The 24,025-nt window shown below is 31.1% G+C and overlaps 1 protein-coding gene across 1 annotated transcript in view; it reads right to left on the minus strand.

Annotated features, from left to right (window-relative positions):
- Positions 1-24,025, minus strand: part of LOC145299351 (uncharacterized) — a 348,674-nt gene that overhangs the window by 96,284 nt on the left and 228,365 nt on the right. Inside the window, exons 4-6 of the mRNA XM_080144394.1 lie at positions 23,063-23,137; positions 20,630-20,678; positions 15,520-15,698 (exon numbers count right to left, since the gene is read on the minus strand). Coding sequence (XP_080000520.1) covers positions 15,520-15,698; positions 20,630-20,678; positions 23,063-23,137 — 303 coding nt within the window. The remainder of the gene's footprint in view (positions 1-15,519; positions 15,699-20,629; positions 20,679-23,062; positions 23,138-24,025) is intronic.

Raw genomic sequence — 24,025 nt, forward strand, 5'->3', positions numbered from 1 at the left:
ATAAAGAAAAAGCAACTTTAATCATCCAAAGGAATAGAAACCCAAACGTTTTAAAAACGAAAGAGAAGAAGAAAAGAAAAGAAAAGGAAGAAGTGGAAAAAAATTATTAGGATTATAATAATAATAATAATAATAATAATAATAATAATAATAATAATAAATAATAATAAATAATAATAATAATAATAATAATAATAATAATAATGATAATAATAATAATAATAATGATAATAATAATAATAATAATAATAATAATGATAATGATAATAATAATAATAATAATAATGATAATAATAATAATAATAATAATAATAATAATGATAATGATAATAATAATAATAATAATAATGATAATAATAATAATAATGATAATAATAATAATGATAATAATAATAATAATGATAATAATAATAATAATAATAATAATGATAATAATAATAATAATAATAATGATAATAATAATAATAATGATAATAATAATAATAATAATAATGATAATAATAATAATAATAATAATAATAATAATGATAAAAATAATAATAATAATAATAATAATATTAATAATGACAATAATAATAATAATAATAATGATAATAATAATAATAATAATAAAAAAAATGATAATGATAATAATAATAATAATAATAATAATAATAATAATGATAATAATAATAATAATGCTAATAATAATAATAATGATAATGATAATAATAATAATAATAATAATGATAATAATAATAATAATAATAATGATAATAATAATAATAATAATAATAATAATGATAATAATGATAATAATAATAATAATAATAATGATAATAATAATAATAATAATGATAATAATAATAATAATAATAATGATAATAATAATAATGATAAAAACAACAACAACAACAACAACAACAACAACAACAACAACAACAACAATAATAATAATAATGATAATAAAAAAAATGAAGCTGGCATAAATTCCATATTTTGACCTCCACCTCAATGATGGCAACAGTTTTAGTTGACAGCACACGAAACTTTCGTCAAGTGTTAAGAAGGATAGAAAGGCCGTGGAGAGAGAGAGAGAGAGAGAGAGAGAGAGAGAGAGAGAGAGAGAGAGAGAGAGAGAGAGAGAGAGTGTGTGTGTGAGAGAGATATTAAGAAAAATCTTTGAGCTCAGAAACCAACACAGGTAATCAGCTGACACGGGTTAGCTTCGCTTTTTAATTTCTGTCTTTTTCATTATTTATTCCCTTTATCGTGAAATTTATTTTGCACCTATCTTCCTTTTCATCTTCATTCTCCTCTACCTGCTTTATTCGATCCGTTCGAAGATACTGTATTTTATTTCACAATTCACAGATTAAACATATATTTCAAAACATACCCATCCTTAAAACTAATTGTTAAAACTAAACGCATTATGAGCACATTTAGTAAAGTTGACAACTATGCAATCAAAGCAGCGTACATTATACAAAGCAATAAATGATATTTAATTATTTTTCTATCTATGTGATAAGTGAACTTAGATTCTTCATTTTGTGGAAGCTTCACGGGAGTTATCCAACAGAGATGGTGTTCTTAATACAATCAACCTTCTCAAACACCGGTTGCCATGAATTGATAATACGCTACCTGATAGCTCAGCTTAGCATTCACAAGTAATATGAATTGGAACAAATACACTGAAGACATTGCCAAGACTGATGCAAAAGGTGGTTTCTATCGTGATATAAAATTACTTAAACCTTAGATCGCTACAAAGCCACCGTTAGCCCATGCACAGGATACTATTGTCACGTCTGGGCTGGTGCTACTACTACTAGTCTAGTCCTTCCTCTTATGCAGAGTCCAGAGAAGGCTCCAACCTAATGAGTCTGGTACTATCAAGCGAGCTCCAATCCCTGTCCAACCGTCGTAATGTTGCATCCATGTGTGCTTTATAAGTATTTTGATGGAATGTGCTCTGATGAACCTGTTGTACTTGTGCCCATTCGACGTAAATACCCCCTACTAATCTGACAGAGGATCAAAATCCCACGTCTTCAATTTAAATGGTCTAAAATGTCAAACAGCTTAAGCTTTGTTAGTTTCTTCTCTCGAACTGCTCGATTTGGGATTTCTCTCCCAGTCTCCCGCTTCCCCGACTGTACAAACATGCATAAATTTAAATGTAATGTCAACAGCCATCTCGGTGCTCAACTCCGTACATAGTACATATGGTCCCAAATAGAGATGTGTCCTGTTAAACGTGAATAAAAGTAAAAAATACCATTTCGAATAGAATCAAGGGGAAATAACTCAGCGGTACTCGGAACCGGAGCGCAACCGGAATCGATTCCCTACACATTTTTTTTTTCTATCTCCTATTTTTCTTTCTTTTCCCTTTTTCATTACTTTTTTTTTTGGCCTTCTCCGTGTTCTTATATCTTCCTTCTTTATCTCTTTCGCCCTCTTTTCTTTCCTTTTTTCCTTCTTAGTTTCCTTCCATCAGTTCATCCATTCTCTCGATGTATTTTTTCCCACCCTCGTCTGCTTTCCTTTTTCCTTTCCCGTCATACAACTTATTCATTTCAAACAATTTCATATCTTCTTTGGCGGGGAACATGATAAACGAATTGATAATGTTAAAAATAGTGGAATAGGCAAAAAATACATACAAGAGGTGCGGAAACTTACAGATAAACCAAAATCCGCATCGCAAATAAAGAATCTACGATATATATATATATATATATATATATATATATATATATATATATATATATATATATATATACACAAAAGCTGAATGTGTGTGTGTGTGTGTGTATGTGTGTGTGTGTGTGTGTGGTCATGAATAGGCTCCTATATGGTTGACTATTTTAAAAAACTGATTACATATTATGATAGACGATGTATCGAGACACTGGAATGGGTATGTTTGATCTGGCAGAACGGTGGTTCATTAAAATTGTGGGGTCTACGTTCGCACCTGGTCCACAAAGTATGGAAATAAAAAATTAAAAAAAAATCAATAAAAAACTTTCACAAGTGTTTTTGATATAGATGTACATAAGAATACTTTGATAAGTATGTTTTAATTTAAATAGGGATGGTATAATAAAATTGTGGGATCTGCGTTCGCGCCTGGCCTCCATAGAATGGAAATAGGCACAAACTTTAATAAAGACTTTTCATATCTATCTGCGTAAATATACTTTGATAATTATGTTTCAGTTTGAAGAAATATGGTATAATAAAATTATGGGGTGTTTGTTCGCACCTGACCTCCGTGGAATGAAAATATGTCACAAAGTTTAACAAGGGTTTTTTTTTAATATAGATCCACAGAATATTGTGATAAGTGTTTCAGTGCGAACAGGTATGGTATAATAAATTATGATGTTTATCTATTTTATTTTTACTTTCATCATATTTTGATTTGGTTTTGATACCCCCAAATTCGAAGCTATCTCTTTAGAACCCTTACTTTTCATAACCTATCATACTTTCATAAATCAGAGTCCATTTTCTGTAGGCTGTTTATGAACCCAGTCATCGACGGGTACTTTTGCTAGTATATATATATATATATATATATCTATGTATATATATATATATATATATATATATATATATATATATATATATATATATATATGTGTGTGTGTGTGTGTGTGTGTGTGTGTGTGTGTGTGTACTCCTATAAATTTTTTTTTTGCGTATTCATATTCATAATTAAACCATTTTTTTCCTATTTATTTAAAAAAAATATTTTATTATATATATGTTCTGGAATTGCATTCATCTGCAATCGGGTAATAATACGGATTTCAAACACCAAGTAAAAAAGCACATTAAAATAAACACGCATAAATATAAAAATAAATTATATAAAATTATATGATAATTGAGAATAGGAAAAAATACGAAACTACGGGTTAAAACGGAAAACTATCTTCACATAACACCAAAAGATGGAGGAAGTGAGGAGGCATGGCTTTGGAAATCTGTTTTCCCAAATACGATGTTCAGCATGTTAAACGTATACTCTTTGTTGTAAAAATCTAATGGATAAACACCTGAAGAAGTTGATGGGGACAGGATATTTTTATGGAAACATACATCGTAAAATTGCATACTCATCAATGAAACAGCTGTAATGGAAAAAATCCAGGAAATAAAAAGAAAACGTGAGTCTTTGAATTTTCAACAAAATTTTACACTATATATATATATATATATATATATATATATATATATATATATATATATATATATATATATATATATATCTTTATTCGATTGCCAAAATTTTAGAATAATTATAAAGAAGTGAACCATCGCGTAAATTCAATCAACTAAAAAATGGAAAACGGGGTGAGGAAAAGAAAAAAAATATAATGGGGCAAGTTATATGTACAATTCAATAAAATAAATAAGTCGATTAAAAACGATCGTTAAAATATACCCAAAGCGCTTTTCGTTCAGACTAACATTTTCAAGGGTCATAAGTCTGAAAATTATTTTTTTTTTAGAATATTTGGTAGTGGTATGGAATAAGAGCGGAGAGGAGGTTAAAAAAAACCCTGACTACCCAAATATATATATATATATTAGGCATATTCTCATTGAGACAAGTGTTGTCAAAAAAGCATAGAATTTTTCTGTTTCACTATTTCTTTTTTATCTTCTCCAATCTACGAATAATTTTTTTGCGTTTTTCTCAAAATTGTTTAGGTTGGATCCATAAGTTTCTTTGGCGAGCAATTTCGATTGGAATACTTCCATCATCTTCAGGCATATTGCGTTATAAAAATTATGTTTTTAATTACATATACATATATATGTGTGTATATATATATATATATATTTGCATATATATATATATAAATGTATATATATATAAATCTATAAATGTATATATATATAAATCTATATATATAAATATATATATGTATATATATATAAATCTATATATATATGTATATATATATAAATGTATATATGTATATGTATATATATATAAATGTATATATATATGTATATATATAAATGTATATATGTATATATATAAATGTATATATATATGTATATATATAAATGTATATATATATGTATATATATATGAATGTATATATATATAAATGTATATAGATGTATATATATAAATGTATATATATATATATATATATATATATATATATATTGATTTGAAAAAGAAAAACCGAATGAATTTATAAAATGGTGATCAACGTTTCGTCCCTATTGCAGGGGACATCCTCAGGATATTAAAAGGAAAAATGCCGAAGAAGAAAACGATCATAGACCATACGTAAATGAAAAGGAAACCGTGTTAAAATCCTACAGGAAATTATAAATGTGTGGTCATAATAATTATTATAGTAAAAAAATAATTATATATATATATATATATATATATATATATATATATATATATATATATATATATATATATATATATATATATATATACAGTAGCGTCCAAAACTAATGGACAAAATTTTAAAACCTAATATTTGTTAGAAATAACAACTGTGAAAAGCTGAAATTTTGACAACTGGTAGTCGTTATCAGCCATAATAGCATACTAAAATTTGAATTATTTGCAAAGGATAGAAAAAGAATTATAATAATTATTTATTCATTTTCAAAATAGGAACGTCCAAAAGTAAGTGAAAAAAGTGAGAAAAGCAATGTAAACAGTATATTATATTCAAATGTTTTGGTTTCCTCTAAAGAATAAGTCTTACTTAGTCATTTGTAAACGTTGCATGAGCCAGCACCATGGCGAAACGCCAAAAAATGTATTACTTTGTGAGACAAGCTATTGTGAAGCTACATAGGGAAAAGCACACCATTAGAGAGATTTCGGAGAAAGTGAAACGTTCCAAGAGTGTTGTAGGCAAGGTTGTTTAATACTAAAATGATATTGGCAAAATAGTTAGTGCTTTTAAAACCGGCAGACCCGGTAAAACTTCGGCAAGAGAAGATCGAATAATGCAGCGTATGCCATTAAAGGAGCGTTTTAAGTCTTGCACAGAAATTAAAAGGGTTGTGAATAGTACCTCAAACTGTTTCTAGACGACTGCAAGAAATAGAACTGTTTAATCGAACCCCAGGAAAGAAACCACTTGTTAGTTCGAAGAATAAGAAGAGATTAGAGTATGCAAACAGGCATGTAATTTGGACATATGAAAATTGGGCAAAAGTATTTTTCAGTGATGAAAGCAAGTTTAATTTATTTCGAAATGATGGAAAAAAACAATATAAAGAGACGTATTGATGAAAGATTAAGTGCAAAGTGTACTAAGAAAACTGTCATGTTTGGGAGCGGAAGCGTGAGGGTATTTGGAATGTTTTGTAGCCAAGGTACAACGACTCTTGTCTCATATAAACGCGCAGATCTATAAAAACATTGTTCAAGATCATGTTGTGCCAACCATACAGAATTCAGGTTTCGATAGGGATATATTTATGCAAGATAATATCCTACGTCACAAGGCAAAGATGGTAATAAGTTACCTTAGCGATCAAGATTTTGAACTTATGGATTGACCATCGCAAAGTCCTGACTTAAATCCAATTGAAAATCTTTGGAAGACCTTAGGAGTGAAAGTTATAGAGAAAAATCCCGCTAACACGAAAGATTTGTGGATGAAGCTTCAAAAAGAATGGTCTAAAATTAGTATCGAGGATTGTCAAGAACTGATCCGTCCTTGTAGTCGCAGATGTGCAGCTGTCATTGAGAGCAAGGGCTCATTTACTAAATATCGATTGTACCTGTATTTTATTTTGTTTTTTGGTGGTTTACATTGTTTTTCTCAATTTTGTCCCTTACTTTTGGATGTTCCTATTTTGAAAATAAATAAATAATTGTTATAATTCTTTTTCTATCTTTACAAATGATTCAAATTTTTGCATGTTATTATGGCTGATAACGACTATCAGTTGTCAAAATTTCAGCTTTTTATAGTTGTTATTTCTGAGAAATATTAAGCTTATATATATATATATATATATATATATATATATATATATATATATATATATATATATATATATATATATATATATATAAAATTGTCCACCCACCCAATTAATAATTAGCCACCACGTGACAATCACACACACACACACACACACACACACACACACACACACACACACACACACACACACACACACACACACACACACATATATATAACGCAAAAAATTAATCGGAGATAAAAAAGAAAATAGTGAAATAGAAAAATTCCGTGCTTTATAATAAAACTTGCCTATATATATATATATATATATATATATATATATATATATACATATATATATAACTACTTCATTTACTCACATAAAATTAATATACAAAAGTATAAATTTATGCGTAAAGTATTTACTTCAAAAGTGCTCAATACGTTGGTAGAGCTAGTTAGTAATTTATAAATTACTATATATATATATATATATATATATATATATATATATTTGAAAATATATGGAAATCAAGGTACACAGAATTTTCTGTGTTTCATTCTCGTAAGTATTCGTCAGACTGAATAAATAGGAGGAAGTCGTAAGCAATATCATTTTTACTGGGTCTATCAACATCATAAATAGTTCGCGAATATTTCGATCTCCTTAATATAGATAAAAAACAAAATAGCATCGTCAAAAATGTATTAAAACATTATCGTTTTTAGATACTTAAATAAAGGTTATATTTCTATTTACATTGAAATGTACTAAAGCGGTTAAGATTTTATTAATGAACCCAAGATAGTGGGACGATCTATGAAACTGCAGAAAACAGGTAAAATAGACCACGTTTATTATATATCATTATATGAAAGATTGGTTTTCTCTTATTGCGTGCAAGTTTTGCTATCCTTACACGGTCTTTCTTCTTAACGTTATTCCAAGGACTTTTCAAAAGATTTTACCACAATTAAAATAATATACACGACTTGGATCTCCAAAGATTTCATCTTTCAACTTGGAAGATGCTTTAAACACTCGCAATTCATTCTAGAACATTCATTGCGTCGGAGTATCATTTTTAAACTACACTGCACACGTAATTTTCAATTTATGTTCTGATTAGCAAAATTTATCATTACCCACATCTATTTTGCTAACAACATTTTCTCCGATGAAATGAGCCATTTACTGAAAATCCACCGACTAAGAAAAAAAACTTTCACATTTATTTGCAGTTCTTGTCAAACAATAAAATTTGTTGGAATTTTACAGTATATATATATATATATATATATATTATAAATCCGTAATCCTGTCTGTTTGTTTGTTTGTTCACAATTTGATTAATATATACAAAACTTCCTGCTGAAAACGGTTATCTATATAAATTTTATTTACTATAAGATTTTCTATATAAATAAATCGCATCACGATCAATATATATATACACTATATTGAAGGCAATGTACATAATAGAACTAATCTAATTTGCATATTATATTAAAGAAAATCTTTTTAAATAATTCGCTCAATTAAAATTACTGATTATAGTAATGTAATTGATGCAATTGTTCTATTTAAGAGTATTATTTAAAGTTAATTTATTTAAATTATTTTAATTCAAGTTATTTTGTACTATTTGCTAAACTGGCACATTTTAAGTAATTTTCACTGATATTCCACTTCCGGTTATGAATGGATATAGTTTTTAACCAAATCGAGAGATATGGTGATAAAATGATTTGTTTTAATTATTTATTTTCTATAAATGTAAAAGTTACAAATATTGATAAAAAAAATAAATAATTAGGCTAAGGATGATTTTATTTTTCGACGAAATATTTTAAATCGTTAGCCCTCTATTAAAGTCTCGGCTATAAATGTCGATTCATTGTAAGGTGTGAGCACGTTTACCAAAAGGTTAAAATTTATTTCCTCCGGACGATTTTAAAATCATTTTTCAACTATTCACTTGACTGTCTGTATTTTATTATCGTTTCCATAATACTTTGAAAAAGAAACAAGGTAAAGTAATGCTTTTTATATCAGATATATTCCTACGCGTTTTTTTCACTTTTTTTTCTTCGATTTTCTTTTGAGAAAGATCTTATGTTTTCCTGTCTGGGTAATTGATTTAGTTGATAATATATATTTGTGTGGGGGAGTTTCGACGTAATTATGTTTTTTTTTCGGGGGAAGGGAGGTGTCGCTTTATGTCTCAGCGTCACTCAAAGAAAAATAATTGCAGAAGTACAAACATGCGGGTGTTTTTATCTGTTTAGTACTTCTGCAGTTTACGAACCGTGCTATTTTTTAGATATGATTTACAAGTGTAATTCAATTTTTGCCGTATCTTTTGTTTATTAAATTTTTGTGGAAAAGCCCTTCCTTTATTAAAAATGAGGTACTTTTTATATACACAACCAAGCATAGTTCATCCGCAAAAATCCTAATTTACATTTTTGGGAGCAACATAAACTGAAAACGGACCTGTACAGTTTTTTTTACGTAATGTAGAACTTTCGTTTACATTTTTACCAGTGGTACAGAAAATGCCGTTTACCCAGAAGTTTTGGTTTCGAACCTGTAATTACATAAATATTAAAAGAATGCCAACTAGTATTGTGTAATACAAATATATCCGTAGCAAAACTCGGGTAAATCGGCTAGTATATATATATATATATATATATATATATATATATATATATATATATATATATATATATATACATTCATGAGCAAAAAAAATGGGCAAGAGTGACAGAAATCGATTTTTCAATATTTTCCCATGAATTTTTGTTAATTTTGACTGAAAATTTATATTTTGCAGATCATTATTATTATAGCATATAATAATAAGTGAAAAATTAATCTTAAAAATGGTAAGACCGCATCTTGGTGAGGATATAAAAAAACCGAATTGCAGGATTAAGGTAGTCCAAAGTGACTTACAAGCAGATTTTTGATATTTTAAGAAAAGAAAAAATGAAAACATCTATTTCTGTAGTGAAGCAAATTGGTCAAAGGTTCGAAGTCGAATGTTTGGTAAAAGGGAAATCTGGATCTGGTCGCCCTAGAGCATTCACTTTGAAGGATGACCACATGCTTAAATTAACTGTTTTGAAGGATTGAAAGAAAACTTATGTTGACCATAGCAAAGAATTCAAAACAGGGGCTGGAAATTATCTTTCTAGATATACAATATCTAGATGAATAAAAGAAATGGTATTTTCTTGTAAAAGGTGTTTAAAGAAGCCATTTTTATCTCAGGGGAACATCAATGAAAGAAAGAGATTTTTCTCGTGTTATGGCAATAAAGATAGAAACTAGTTCAGGAATGTTTTCTGGTTAGATGAATCAAAATTTTTTCTTGTTAGTGACGCTCAGAATGCTCCCGAATGGTGCAATCGAAGAACTGGAGAAAGATTTTCGCCAAGTTGCATAAAAACGACAGAAAAACACGGGAATGGAGGGATAATGGTATGGGGACCTTTTACTGCTGCAGGAGTTGTGGAACTTATTAGATGTGAGAAGTCAATCAATGCAAAGGAATACATTTGAATATTAGAAACAGGACTGTTACTAAGTATCCAGAAGCTGGGAATATCTCAGAACATTATTTTTCAACATAATAATGCCCCTACACACACTGGTAAAGTCACAAAAAATGGTTTTCTCATAATTCAATTGATGTGATATTTGGGCCAGGTCAAAGCCCCGATTTAAACGGAATCGAGAATATTTAGTCCATAATATCTCGTGCATTGAATGGAATAACTTTTTTGAACAATGACAAACTGTGGGAAGCTGTGCAAAGCGAAAGGAATAACATCTCCTCTTCACAGCATTCCACTTTGGTTGAGTACATGTCTAAAAGGATTGATCTTTTAAAGAAATCAAAAGGGAATGCGATTCCATCCTAAGCATTTAGTAAAGTAAATGTCATGTTCGGTGTTATTAGTTTCGTTTAAGTTTTCTTGTTCAATTGTTCTTTGTTCAATATAGCTTTTAGTGCAATAAAATGTATAAAATTTGTTTGGCCCATTTTGTTTTTGCTCAAGAGTATATATATAATTATATATATATAATTATATATATATATATAATTATATATATATATATAATTATATATATATATAATTATATATATATATATATATATATTAGTGGGTAGCAAAAGTATTAGTACATTGTTTTCTTTCATATTTCTCAAGTTAATTTGAATGAAATTTACACGCAATCTTTAAACAAATATTAACTATCTAAAGATAAAATGGAAATGAAGATATACTAAGTTGACAAATATTTATAAACAAAAAAATCAAATTACTCATATGCAAAAATATTTAAAACATTTACTAATATTTAGATGTATATCCTCTGTTACAGCCTCCAAACTCTTTCCACAACTGCCTACTAGTTTCATACAAGAACTTACTGGTAGGTTCAACGATTCTTTGCAAACTTTTTGCAATCCCTTAATATTCTTGGGATCTATTGAATGCACCTTTAACTTCAAAGTTTTCCACAGATTTTGGATGGGATTTAGGTCGGGTGACTGGACTGGTAGACCACTAATCCCATTATCCTTAAACCATTTCGTAGTTATTTTAGCCTTGTGCTTGGGATCATTCTCTTGCTGGAAGATAAAGTCACGGCCTAATCCTAAATCTGCGGCACTCTTGAACAGGTGTGTTGACAAAATCTTTGTGTATTTTGCTGCATCCATTCCCCTTCTATGATTTACCCCCACATATCTAAACAGCCCCCCCCCCCGCTTCGGCGGCACGGGGGACAAGATCAAAGTGTAGTATCTGTTACAACAGATGCTGCAAAGCTAAGACTAGCAAAGACCAGCTATGACTAGCAAAGACCATATGTGGGGGTAACCCCACATATCTGAACTTGGTCAAGGTAGGGATCACCCTACGACCACAGTTACTATCCAGCTCCCATTTCCCACCTCTCGGGAGCAGGATCCCCCTTTCCCTCTCCCCTCCCTCTCTCTCCACATTAAAAAACGGCCTTGTGCCTAATTTGCTCAGTGAAGAAGCAAATAAATACCCCCCCCCTCTATGATTTTCATTCCTCCAACTTCATTAACAGAGAGCAGCCTCAAATCATCACACTTCCACTTCCCGATTTTATAGTATTTGATGGTTTATATTTTGTGCCTTTTTCCTCCATAGAAAGAAAGAACGATGATTAGGGCTTTGTTATAAGCCGAAAATTTGAAACTTTAAATAAATATTTGCTTATTTAAAAATACAAATACGCACGTGGTCGTTTTTTTCTGACCATAGATTTTGAATTTCATCGTCTCCGTGCTTCTAAAAAACGGATTACTACTAATATTACACATTTGCGCGTAAACGGCACTTACCACTACAAAATCACCATCTTCGACAAACAAACTCTGGCAAACATCATTGCAAGTAAGAAAATAAAAAGAAAAAAATGTATTGTATTGTTTTAAAAAATATCTCGATGAGGGCTTTGTTATAAGCCGAAAATTTGAAACTTAAATAAATAAATGTTTGTTTATTTAAAAAAAAATACAAATATACACGTGGTCGTTCTTTCTAACCTCATATATATATATATATATATATATATATATATATATATATATATATATATATATATATATATGCGAGGCTCGCTGTTTGTTTGTAAACAAGCGGTTTGAGCTCTATAAAAGTGGTGGACGAACGTTTGTTTGAAATGGACATTTGTTGAGGTCATTTACAGGATCAATGGGTAGAACTACCGGCTATAATAGTGATGGTTCTAGGTTCAATCCTCGTCTTGGAAAAGGTGCTAGTCTAGCAGCACTGATTAGTTGTGATACAACAAAACATACTGCATGTCGATGACTACAGATATATAAATATATACAGGATGTTCCCCCCCCCAAAAAAAAAACAGAGGACATTCAATTGTTTTTTTCTGAGCATTTTACAGTCAATAAAAAAGGCCAAAGACCCTAGTGTTTTGATGTGATGTTTTGAATATAATAAACTAGTTATGACCAAAGTTTCATTTCATTGGGACAAAACACTAATTAGAGTTGGGGCCCGTTTTTTTGGGTCACTCTGTATATATATATATATATATATATATATATATATATATATATATATATATATATATGGTGTACTTACAATGTTTGTAAGTTTTCTTTAAAACTTCCAAAAATAAACTCCTATATTCTTATTGTTTATTCTTTCACAGAGATTTCTATTACTTCATATTATTATCCGTCGCATCATCTTTGAGCAATTTGTTGTTTTTAATTCTATTCTTGACTCGAGCTAATCCGATAGCCAAACCCTCACGAAAAAGAAAGCTTTCTTTTTCTCTTTTTTGTTTTCTTAATTAATTTCCTTTTCATCTCTTTTTCCTTTTAGTTTCCTAAACAAGAAACACCAAGGAGAGGATTTCATCGCTGGCCGGCGTCCATGTAGAGCATCTTGTTCGTTAAGCAAACAACGCCATTTTTTTTTTAAATCTTTATTTTCACACGCACACACACACACACACACACACACACACACACACACACATATTTGTATGAGTGGGAGAGGTTGGTTTCTAACACAACTATCTAAACCACAGGACGAGTTAAAACGACAAAACACTGGAGCTTCTTTTTTTTTCTATTTATGAGGGAAGAGAGGCTTGCTCGTTTTATGTGAACTTTGCTTGGTTGGAGTGTTTCACAAAGTTTTTTGTTCCGCTGTGTCTCTTATGAGAGCAGGTCTGGCTTTTACCTTATCTGACTTTCGTACGTAAAGAAAAGAAACGCACAACAGACAAGCGGCCATAAACAAGAAACGAAACTTCTTAAGATGTATCCATTCAAACTGCGCGTTTGGCGTTGGTGAAATGATACTGATATAAGCTGACAACTTGAGTGTGCCAAGTTCAAATCCTGTGCGACCCAGGTTACGCATGTGTAACGTAAAATATTACCCTATAAAAATTCTTTTTATCTATAAGAGAAGAAAACTATTTTTAAGATCGGATCTTTTCGATTTTCGATACATATCGGGTGAATTTTTGTACAAAATATATCTAAGCATATTGCCATATATCTAAATGACCTTTGTGTGAAATTTGCAAAAAATAGGCTCAGCCGTTTCGGAACACATAAGGAAGGAACTTACATACACACACAGTGACTTTCATATGAGAGTAGAGATTATTTTTGTTGATAAGAAACTTATCTCCCTGTCCTGATCCACAACGCTCAAGCTGCAGCGGGAGAAGCGGCATATCAACTAACACTAAAGCATCTACGAAGGAAGAATTTAATCACATCGTCTGACAACAAACGGCCAGCCGAGAGATCCATCTGGAAGCTAGTGTGTTAAAGATATTGCCACAAGGACTTAGGGTGATTGCGCGTTTTATTCACACAGTGTATTAGAGTAGTAAACTCCAAAGACCAGTGAGTGTCTGATTACATTTTGAGCAGTTCAGCAGAAGATGAAGTTAAAAATGTTGCCACTAGGACTTAGGGTTAGTGTACATCTTCTTGCCAGTGTTTACACTCTCCCATTGGTTTACATATATATATATATATATATATATATATATAAGATACAGAGAGAGAGATTAGATAGAGGCATCGTTTTCAAGTTCAATGTAAACAAATTCTTGTTGAGCCTCACTTTTAAATAACCAATTTTGTTACAGTCATCACCATTATTAGCAATCATCACGCATCATCAGGTTGTTGTCGCAACGTCTGCCTGTCACTTATTTAATCGTTATCTTTCAGTGGCCTTTGCGTTTTGATAAGTCCACATAGGTGATGGCCGTCTATATTATAATGAATTAAATTATCCTCTTGTTACATTAGCATTTATAGCATAATAGATGATCTCTGTATTCCATTTGTTTTAGTGGATGACGTCATCTATCTGTGATATCATCAGTTTGTAACGCCTATTATTGTGAACGGAGACAAACGAAACGGATGATATAAAGATCCAAAGTATATAGATATACACACAGAGTGTGTGAGAAAGAGAAGAAGAGATAGATAAAAAGAGAGAAGGATGGAGAGATAAAGATAGATAGAGAAAAGAGATAAAGATAGATAGAGATAGAGAGAGGTTGGTTGTTTTTGTTTTACGGCAGATCAACCCTTTTCAGGTTATTTAATGCCGAATACAGTTATTTTGAAGAAAATGTTTTAATAGAATATATTTGTTTTTTGTTTTTTTTTCAAGTTGGTTTCTATTTAACCAATCTATTTAACCAATAGTTGGGACCCTAACAGGTACTACCACTCCGGGTCAGAGTGGACCTGGGAGCAATGGAAATTAAAGGGTGGCTCTACGCTCCCCAAAGCCCGCAAGCTGGGGCCTAACCATCGGATATAGTTTAAGGTCATATCCAGGACCGATATATATATATATATATATATATATATATATATATATATATATATATATATATATATATATATATATAGAGAGAGAGAGAGAGAGAGAGAGAGAGAGAGAGAAATATGAGTGACCCACTGACCTGATCGACCTTTTTCCACCCGTGTCCTTCTTGACTAAGAATAATATAAACCAGCCTGCGCTTCGCCATCCGTCGTGTCATCCCGAGGTACGGCCGCTTCCAGCTCAACTTTAATTTAGAACCAATGAATGTGATTCGTGGGGACTCGGTAAAATTACCCCCACGTCTCCGTTTCTTCACTACAGTAAAAAAATAGACAAAAAAAAAATAAATAAACATTAAAAAAAAAGATTAATTCATGACAAAATAAAATAAATAAATGTGAGTTATCTGCCCCTGCGATCGCTATTCATCGAATAATATAAAAAAACGATTGCTGCCCGCGAGATTTTTTACTTACATTTTGGAGTCACTCATTACCCCCATCGTACGCCTTTTTTTTTCCCTTTCTCTTAATTTATTTATTATAATAATATATTTATAATTCTATACTATATTATAATTTTATACTATAGAGTCACAACTTATTGAGGCCCGGAGGCCACTTAAGGATAAGGGTTAATAGAATTAATGGATATCGCTCCAGACGAGGCATGAAGCCACTTGATGTAAGGAGCTAAAAAATTCCACTTCAAGGTCAAAAACTGGCCAACGACAAATGTTACATGGATAGATTTCAACCCAGAAACAGTAATTGTCCCCCTTTGTCAGAAGAATCGCCCATAGAATGTGAGGACTAAAGGACAAAATAAAGAAATCGAGCTTAAACGTTGTCGAAAGTAAACTGGAAGTTTATTTTCTACTGTCCATGTAGAGTAAAAATCAGTTTTAATGTTCATTATAAAGTATGAATCCGAAGATTCTGTTGTTGGCATTGGTTACCCCGATGTTTTTCTAGTCAAAATTATTTCTAGAAAGACTTCGGGTACTTGCGGGAGGGACCATGTGAAGATTGCAAATAGTGCTAGGATGATTAATCGGAATCAGGAATCTGGAAAATCGGAACTTTGGAAATATCAGAATCGGTATCGTAATCGGAAAAATGTGTGCCTATTTTCCGATGCCAAAAACGATTCTTTTAATTCTCTTTTCTTTATTTAATTTTGTTTCAAACAAAAGCTTTCAGTTTGCAGTTTCACTAAAAAAAATATTTATTGATTTTTAACAACCAGTAAAGCTAAAAACATATAGCTCATCCCCCACAATGTTGTTTTTAAGTTTGAGAAAATATCTGCATATTTAACATGTGTTTTTACGGTAATTGAGAGAAAAATAACAATCTTATAGTTAAATATTTAGAGTTTTATGAAGAATCTGAGTCGGTAATTGTATCAGAATCGGGGATTTAGTACGAATCCCTAAAAATATAGAATCGTCCCTACACTAGTGTCAAGCTGGCCTAATGGTTATCGTACTTGACTCACTGTCTTTAGGTGTTAGTTTCTATCTCAGTTCGAATATTTTTTTACTTACAAGAAATGAACTGTTTAGAAAAAAAACAACAACATAATACTCGCATGCACACGTCTCAGTTTCTGTTCTTTTAATTTTTTTTTTCTTAGGGAATTTAACGATACGTTTAATACCGGGCAACGACAAGTACATCTTCTAGATTTATTTAAAATAAGTTTGAAAGAATGATCGACCAATCGACAGACCAATCATTTCATAGAATTGCGTGGACGCGTCTAAAAGATTTTGTTTGGTTAGCGATTTAATTAGTTATTTAAATAAATATATCGGCACGTAACCGTTGCGCAAAACGAAGAGAGAAAGAAAAACAGAAGATAGCGAGAAATTTAAAGCGGGGAAACCTTGACCAAATCCTCCAGTATAAACATATGTAAATAAATGGCCAGGGTAAGGAACATGGCGCTGGGTTAGACTACAAAAACACATATATTCCTTTGAAATTGCCAATGTTTTTGTACATTAGGAAACGTCGTAGATTCTTGTTAATTGGGACACATTTACATGAACTCTGCGTCGATTATTCAATGTAAAAATCTTGCCCGAAATTAAATCTTGGTGTCTGTCTGTAACTAAGACTACGTCACAGTTCTCAGATATGTTCTTTGTATCTTGTTTTGCTTTTCGTTTTGATAGCATAGGGGTTACCACTTATTGAGGTCGACAGTTACTTGAAGATAAGGATTAAAAAGACAGGAATGAATTCCACCCGAAAGATGAGGAATGCTATGGAGGTAATAACATTGATCAATGATAAAAAAACTGCATTTTGTTACTTTGCGTCTAACATTGGATTTGAAGATGTCTAAGTTGTACTCATCAGGGAAGTAGTCTTGCAGAAATGGCAGGGGTGCGAAGCTTTTATTAAATATCATCACACTGCATAGATGTTATTTATTTGTTTTTGTTCTGCGATACTTTTGAATGAAATTATACGAAAGTGCATTTTTACCTAAATGCGAGCTGGGAATAAATTTCCCTTTTACTAATTTGGCTCTTCAAAATGAGGAGCGTTAGATATATTGTTTTTTTTTTTAAATATAATTATCCACTGACACATATTTCGTCGTCTACGACTCATCAGAAAAATATTGTCATGGGCTTAGGCGCAAAGTAACAAAACACAGTTTATATTATTCCAGTAACGTCTTTTCTGTAAGAAAATGGTTGCAAAGAAAAGAAGAGATCGCTCCCACTAGATTTCGAAATCGGTTTTGTACTCTGTTAAGATTTTAAATGTTGAGCAAGTATTATTTTGCCAGTTGAGGATAACAGGAGATGGGGTTCAGGTGAGGTTCAGCTTAGTGTACTCGGATATCAGATCGACCTCATGTGTGCTAGAAACGGATGTGACGTCACATGGTTAAAAATAGAGAGTATAGATAACGAATGAAACAACTAGCCCGATATCATTTTGGCTATGATTAAAGTGTGGTATATGTTCTGATATTACACTATGCCTGATGGTAAAAAATAAATAAATAAATGAACTTGAGAAGGGGGTTTACAAAATCTAGAAAATGAAAATAATGTACTTGAAGACGAATGCCGGTCAGCGTAACTTGTTTAGCCTTATAAACAACGCTTTTTTGCATAATTAAAAGAAAACTCTACAATACCAATTGCAGAATTCGCAATGAATCCTCTCTTGACATGTACAAAACAAAAATGGACCTGAAAATAACATACACTAACTATATTCTTTAAATTGTACCCCCACTGGTACAATTTCGTGTCTGTAATATTGATTGTTCATCCATCAGAAACGATGAAGAACATCTGGTCATCCTATAGATGATAGATGGCACACGTTGGAGTTTGTTTAAATTAAAGCTGATTTGTGGAGAGCCAGCCTCACTCTCTCATCCTAACCAGCACAGTGTTATGACAGGTCAAGGTCGAGACAGCCGGAGGCCAAGGTAGGATACAGGAAGCTGTTAGATGTGCGTACATCCTGCTATTCCCAAATCGTCACCCATCTGGTACTGGTCAGACTTAATCAGTGATCTAACGAGAACCAGTATGTCAATGTTATTGATAGCCTCCGTTCTGCCTTGTAAGAGTGCATGAACATGTAATCGTGAAGCAAGGCTTGCGCAATCCCAAACTTCCCTTCCTCTGGGTCGGCAGTGCCTGAATTCAGTGGTAAGCAGAAGTCCAACACGACTGGAAACAATGCCGAGATAAGCGGAGAGCACATACAGCACGTAGTATTTCCAAATGGTCATCAATTTTAGTACTGACTAGGCTAAACGCCGCTTAACTTCGGTAATCTAAAATGAACCGGTGTGTCAACATAATTAAGCCGTATATAAGCTTTTAAAATACATTTAACTTCTTTTCCCAATGTGAACTTTCTATACATTCAGCAACACTGTCCTCGAAATTGAATTTGCATTGGATGTTAGTAATTATTCACTTTCTATTAGTCTTTATGATAATCAACCTTTTCTTCTTTAATCATAATATCGCGTTGGGTACTCATATTCTAACTGAATTACCACATTCTTAATTGTACCTCTTTCAAAATGTCGACGAGGATACGAAGACGACAACCTAGCTACATTTTATTCATTCCATATATGGGACCTTGACTCACCGAATTTACTTAGCAAGGCATTCAAACATCGCTCGGTACTATTATTCCGAGTTGAAATAGACCTGTGAGCAATGGCAACCAAGTAAGAGCTCACAAATCGATGACTAACAACGAGGTTTAATTTACAGTAATACGACTTTGTTACCTCTACCGTAATTAAGGTTTTATGTCACAATAATAAAAATATATTGCATATGTATGTATATTCTATGTAGCGAAACAATACAAATGATTTATTTAAAAACTAGCAAGAAACACCCGACCTTGTCCGGTTGTAAACTACGCTTAAATATATTCATGCAGATTACATATTTATTATTACAGAGCCAATTGTATATTATATTGTACCTAATATACAGTATTGATTTACAAAATTAAAAATATGAATTGATTGCCATTAGCTAGAATCGAAACCGGAACATTTAGCGCTTTAGCCGCCTTCCCTACCGCTTTAGCTATCGACACATAGATACAAAAGGTTTAAAATTAAACTACTTCAAGCTATAAATACATTTGTGCACTCGCAAAAGTAATAGAAATATGTCGGTAAGTTGAAATGAACATTTTGCATTTCAACTTACCGACATATTTTTGTACGTGTTATTCATTCATCCAAACAAAGATTGTACTCGTTAACAAACATCTTTGAAATATGGTTACTATTTTCTGTTAATTTCAGGGTTATGTGACCAGTAATTTAAGAGTTTATCAGTTAAATATTTTCACAAACATACGTACACACATACATACATATATATCTACTGTTTTATTTATATAGATTTAATAACTGGAAGAATTATCATGAAATAGAAAAGTTAACCGATGTTCATAATCGTCCTTCATTTAAATATTCCCGTTTGTTGTTGTCTGAACAAATCAGGGGCAGATAACCCATGCTCTAAAATATCTTTTCGCAAAGGATGGAAACTTTATGGTACAGGAATAATTTTTCTTTACCGATTAAAAAATCATTTTAAAATAGGTATAGTTATGAATCTACCCCCCCAAAACAAACAAACAAAATAACCAACAAAAAAAAAACACAAAAAAAACAAAGAAAAAAATAAGAAAAAAAGCATTTTTATTTTTTATTCTTCTTACCTGGTTTCGCTTTATACCGGAAGTGGCAAGCTACTTGGCATCCGCTTTTCTAGAAAGGAAGATGACAGAACAATGCATTAATAGTGGCGTGTGGAAGTTTAATTTTTCAACTTATATTCCTTGCGAATAATATTTTTTTTATATTATAATTTACAGAGTTTTAACTGAATTTCGTATATATAAACAAAACATATGTAACTAAGCAGATAATCGTATATGATTCGGTAACCGAAACATGTGTAACTAAGCAGATCAAACGGTAATAAAAATAAAAGATATATATATTATTTGTTTTTATCTTGCTCTACTTCGCTATTAAGCACTTTTGTATTAACCTTGTTGAACTTCACTTGTTACTTTACATCTAGAAAATAATATTATATATATATATATATAATATATATATTGTGTATATTTAGGCAGCATTTTCTCATTTAGACAAATATTATTGAATAGCACGGAATTATTGTTTTACAATTTTCTTTTTTATCTTCTCCAATCTCCGAATAGTCCTTTTTGTGTTTTTCTATAACATATACAATTTCGAGAAAAACACAAAAAGGACTATTCGGAGATTGGAGAAGATAAAAAAGAAAATTGTAAAACAGGATAATTCCGTGCTATTCAATAATATTTGTTTAAATATATATATATATATATATATATATATATATATATATATATATATATATATATATATATATATATATATATAATACCTACAGACACTAGTGTTCCATCCTTTCTGGAATCATCAGTGCAGGGTGACACGATAACTGCCGTATATATATATATATATATATATATATATATATATATATATATATATATATGTGTGTGTGTGTGTGTGTGTGTGTGTGTGTGTGTGTGTATTTAGGCAGCATTTTTTCTCTTAAACATATTTCATTAAATAAAACACATTTTTTCGTCTATTCTATTTTTGATTCTTTCCAACTTCCGAATAACGGTCGTTGTTTCTGGTAGCAACTTGCTGATGTGATCACCATATTCGTCGTATGTCTGAGTACTTTCCAACCCTTCCAGATTAATCGTCAAAAGAAATCATACAAATTCTTCAAAACCGGTTAGATTTATCTATACCCGGCGATGAATCTAGAAGGATTGGAAAGTACTCGGACTTACGACTAATATGCCGATTACATTAGCCAGTTCATGTCAGAAGTGAAGACCGTTATTTATCAGTTGAAAAGGATCAAAAACAATTAATAGACGAAAAAACATCTATTTTATTTAATGAACTATGCATAACAGAAGAAATACACCTAAATATGCATATATAAATATAGTAAATGTTGAAAATATATATGGCAATTAAGCTATACAGAATATTCTAAGTTTCATCCTTAATAGGCAAAACGTATTTTATTTATTGAAATCTATTTCTCTCTCTCTCTCTCTCTCTCTCTCTCTCTCTCTCTATATATATATATATATATATATATATATATATATATATATATATATATAATGTTGGATAATCCAAGTGCACGGGAATGACGTCAGATCATGAATGTGAGTGCTCCCGGTTGACGTCAAAGAAGTCAAAATCCCCGGACATTATGTAAGCGAGACTGACCAACATTTCAAGACAATGCATGATGGAATGTTTGACGTCATCTCTGCCAATAAAATAGAACAACAAAGAAAAGTGGCGACGACGGGCGACGACGGGCGAAATGATACAGTTTTCTCAACTACAAAAATCATACCACCCTCCATCACGCACGCCGTCACTAATATCATAACTGTTATTGTGAAACCGAAAAGTTTTTTGAATAAATGGAATATTTTATCATCAGCAGTGTTTTATGATTATTAACATTCATTGCTTGTTTTGGGCCCCTTGAAATGATGTTTCTTAATATTTCTATATTCTTACTGAAGTAGCATGGCTTCATGACAATCTGACTTTAGCAATGATGTTACTTTCAAGATGGCGTACAGTGTTCAGGATGATTAACGAATAAGTAATAGATATTTTAAGAATTTGGATCTCGGCCATCTTCTATGTAATCTGAAAAGTGCCTATCTTGCGAGATAGGGATTACATTTGATATGTCATCAAGTGTATCTAACATTACTAAACCTGTTAATAAATCTGGTCTCAGATAAATATGAAATACATTATACGAATTTTTCTGGATTCGTTGGCAATGTTTAACGCCATATTGAAAAAAGCTTGCGATAAAAAAAACATGGCGGCTTTGATGATATACTTGTTGATAAATCTGACCCTAGATAAATATGAAATACGTAATATTCCTGTGATTGGTAGACATATTTAATGCTGTGAACATCTTTAACACCATATTCAAAGGATTATAATAAACCATTGGGTGCTTAGATAACATAAAATATGCGTTTGTAAACAATATGTTACAATAGAAAAATAAAAACAGTAGATATACTTACGCATTGTTCTCTATTTTTACACACTTTTCCCCAGATGTCAAAATTGTAATGAACGAAAGCACATGTTTGCCAACACTGCAAATATATAAACACACAAATAAATAGGATATAATTAATTAATTAAACAATTAAAAAAATAAACAAATGAATAAATATTGTATTGCGTATGAGTTACTGAATTCGGCTTCTCGATATTCCATAGCTCTGGGGTGCTTCTATTAACCCTGAAAGAGCCCCTGGGTCACAACCAATAGTTATCGCGAAATATAGATAAACAAAATTATATAGAAATCAGTTAGTTACAATATTTCAGAAAGTTTGATAAAAATCCAAGGCTATCAATTTTTTTTTTAATAACTACAAAAGTGTCAATTGTAGCAATTTTAACCCGAAAGGCACCCCTGGGGAGTGGGGGGGGCAACCGGAGTTTTCCCGGAAAATCCGTTCTGTTACTTTTTTACTCATATCATGTTTAATGTTTGTGCAAATTTTCAAAAAATTCCAAGGTGTAGTTATTGATAAAAGTACGGACAGAGGAACAGACGAACGGACGAACGGACGAACGGACGAACGGACAAGGGTGAATTTACAGGTCCACTCTCCTTTTGTGGAGGGGGGCATTAAATAAATAAACAAACGAATAAATGTTGTATTGCGCATGGGTTACTTAATTTGACTCCTGATATTCCATAGCTCTGTGATACGCCTTTCTTGTAGTTTGCTCAGTCTTCTTGGTCGCCATATTGTTTTAGAGTTTCCATTTAGAGATCTGAACCTTCTGGTGTTTTGGATAATGCTCAACACCGAGAATAGCTAAAATAAACGAATTCAAAGATACGGGCCAAAGCCGAGTGAGAGATGAAGAAAAAACTGCTTAAATAAACTATGGTATATATAAAAAATAAATGGAGAAAAGCAGATAAACACATTTCTATAAATAATGCAATTTTTTACTTAGCGTAA

The sequence above is a fragment of the Euprymna scolopes genome, chromosome 2 (assembly GCF_053919585.1).
Source record: "Euprymna scolopes isolate OS-2025 chromosome 2, ASM5391958v1, whole genome shotgun sequence".
Taxonomy (NCBI): Eukaryota; Metazoa; Mollusca; class Cephalopoda; order Sepiida; family Sepiolidae; genus Euprymna; species Euprymna scolopes.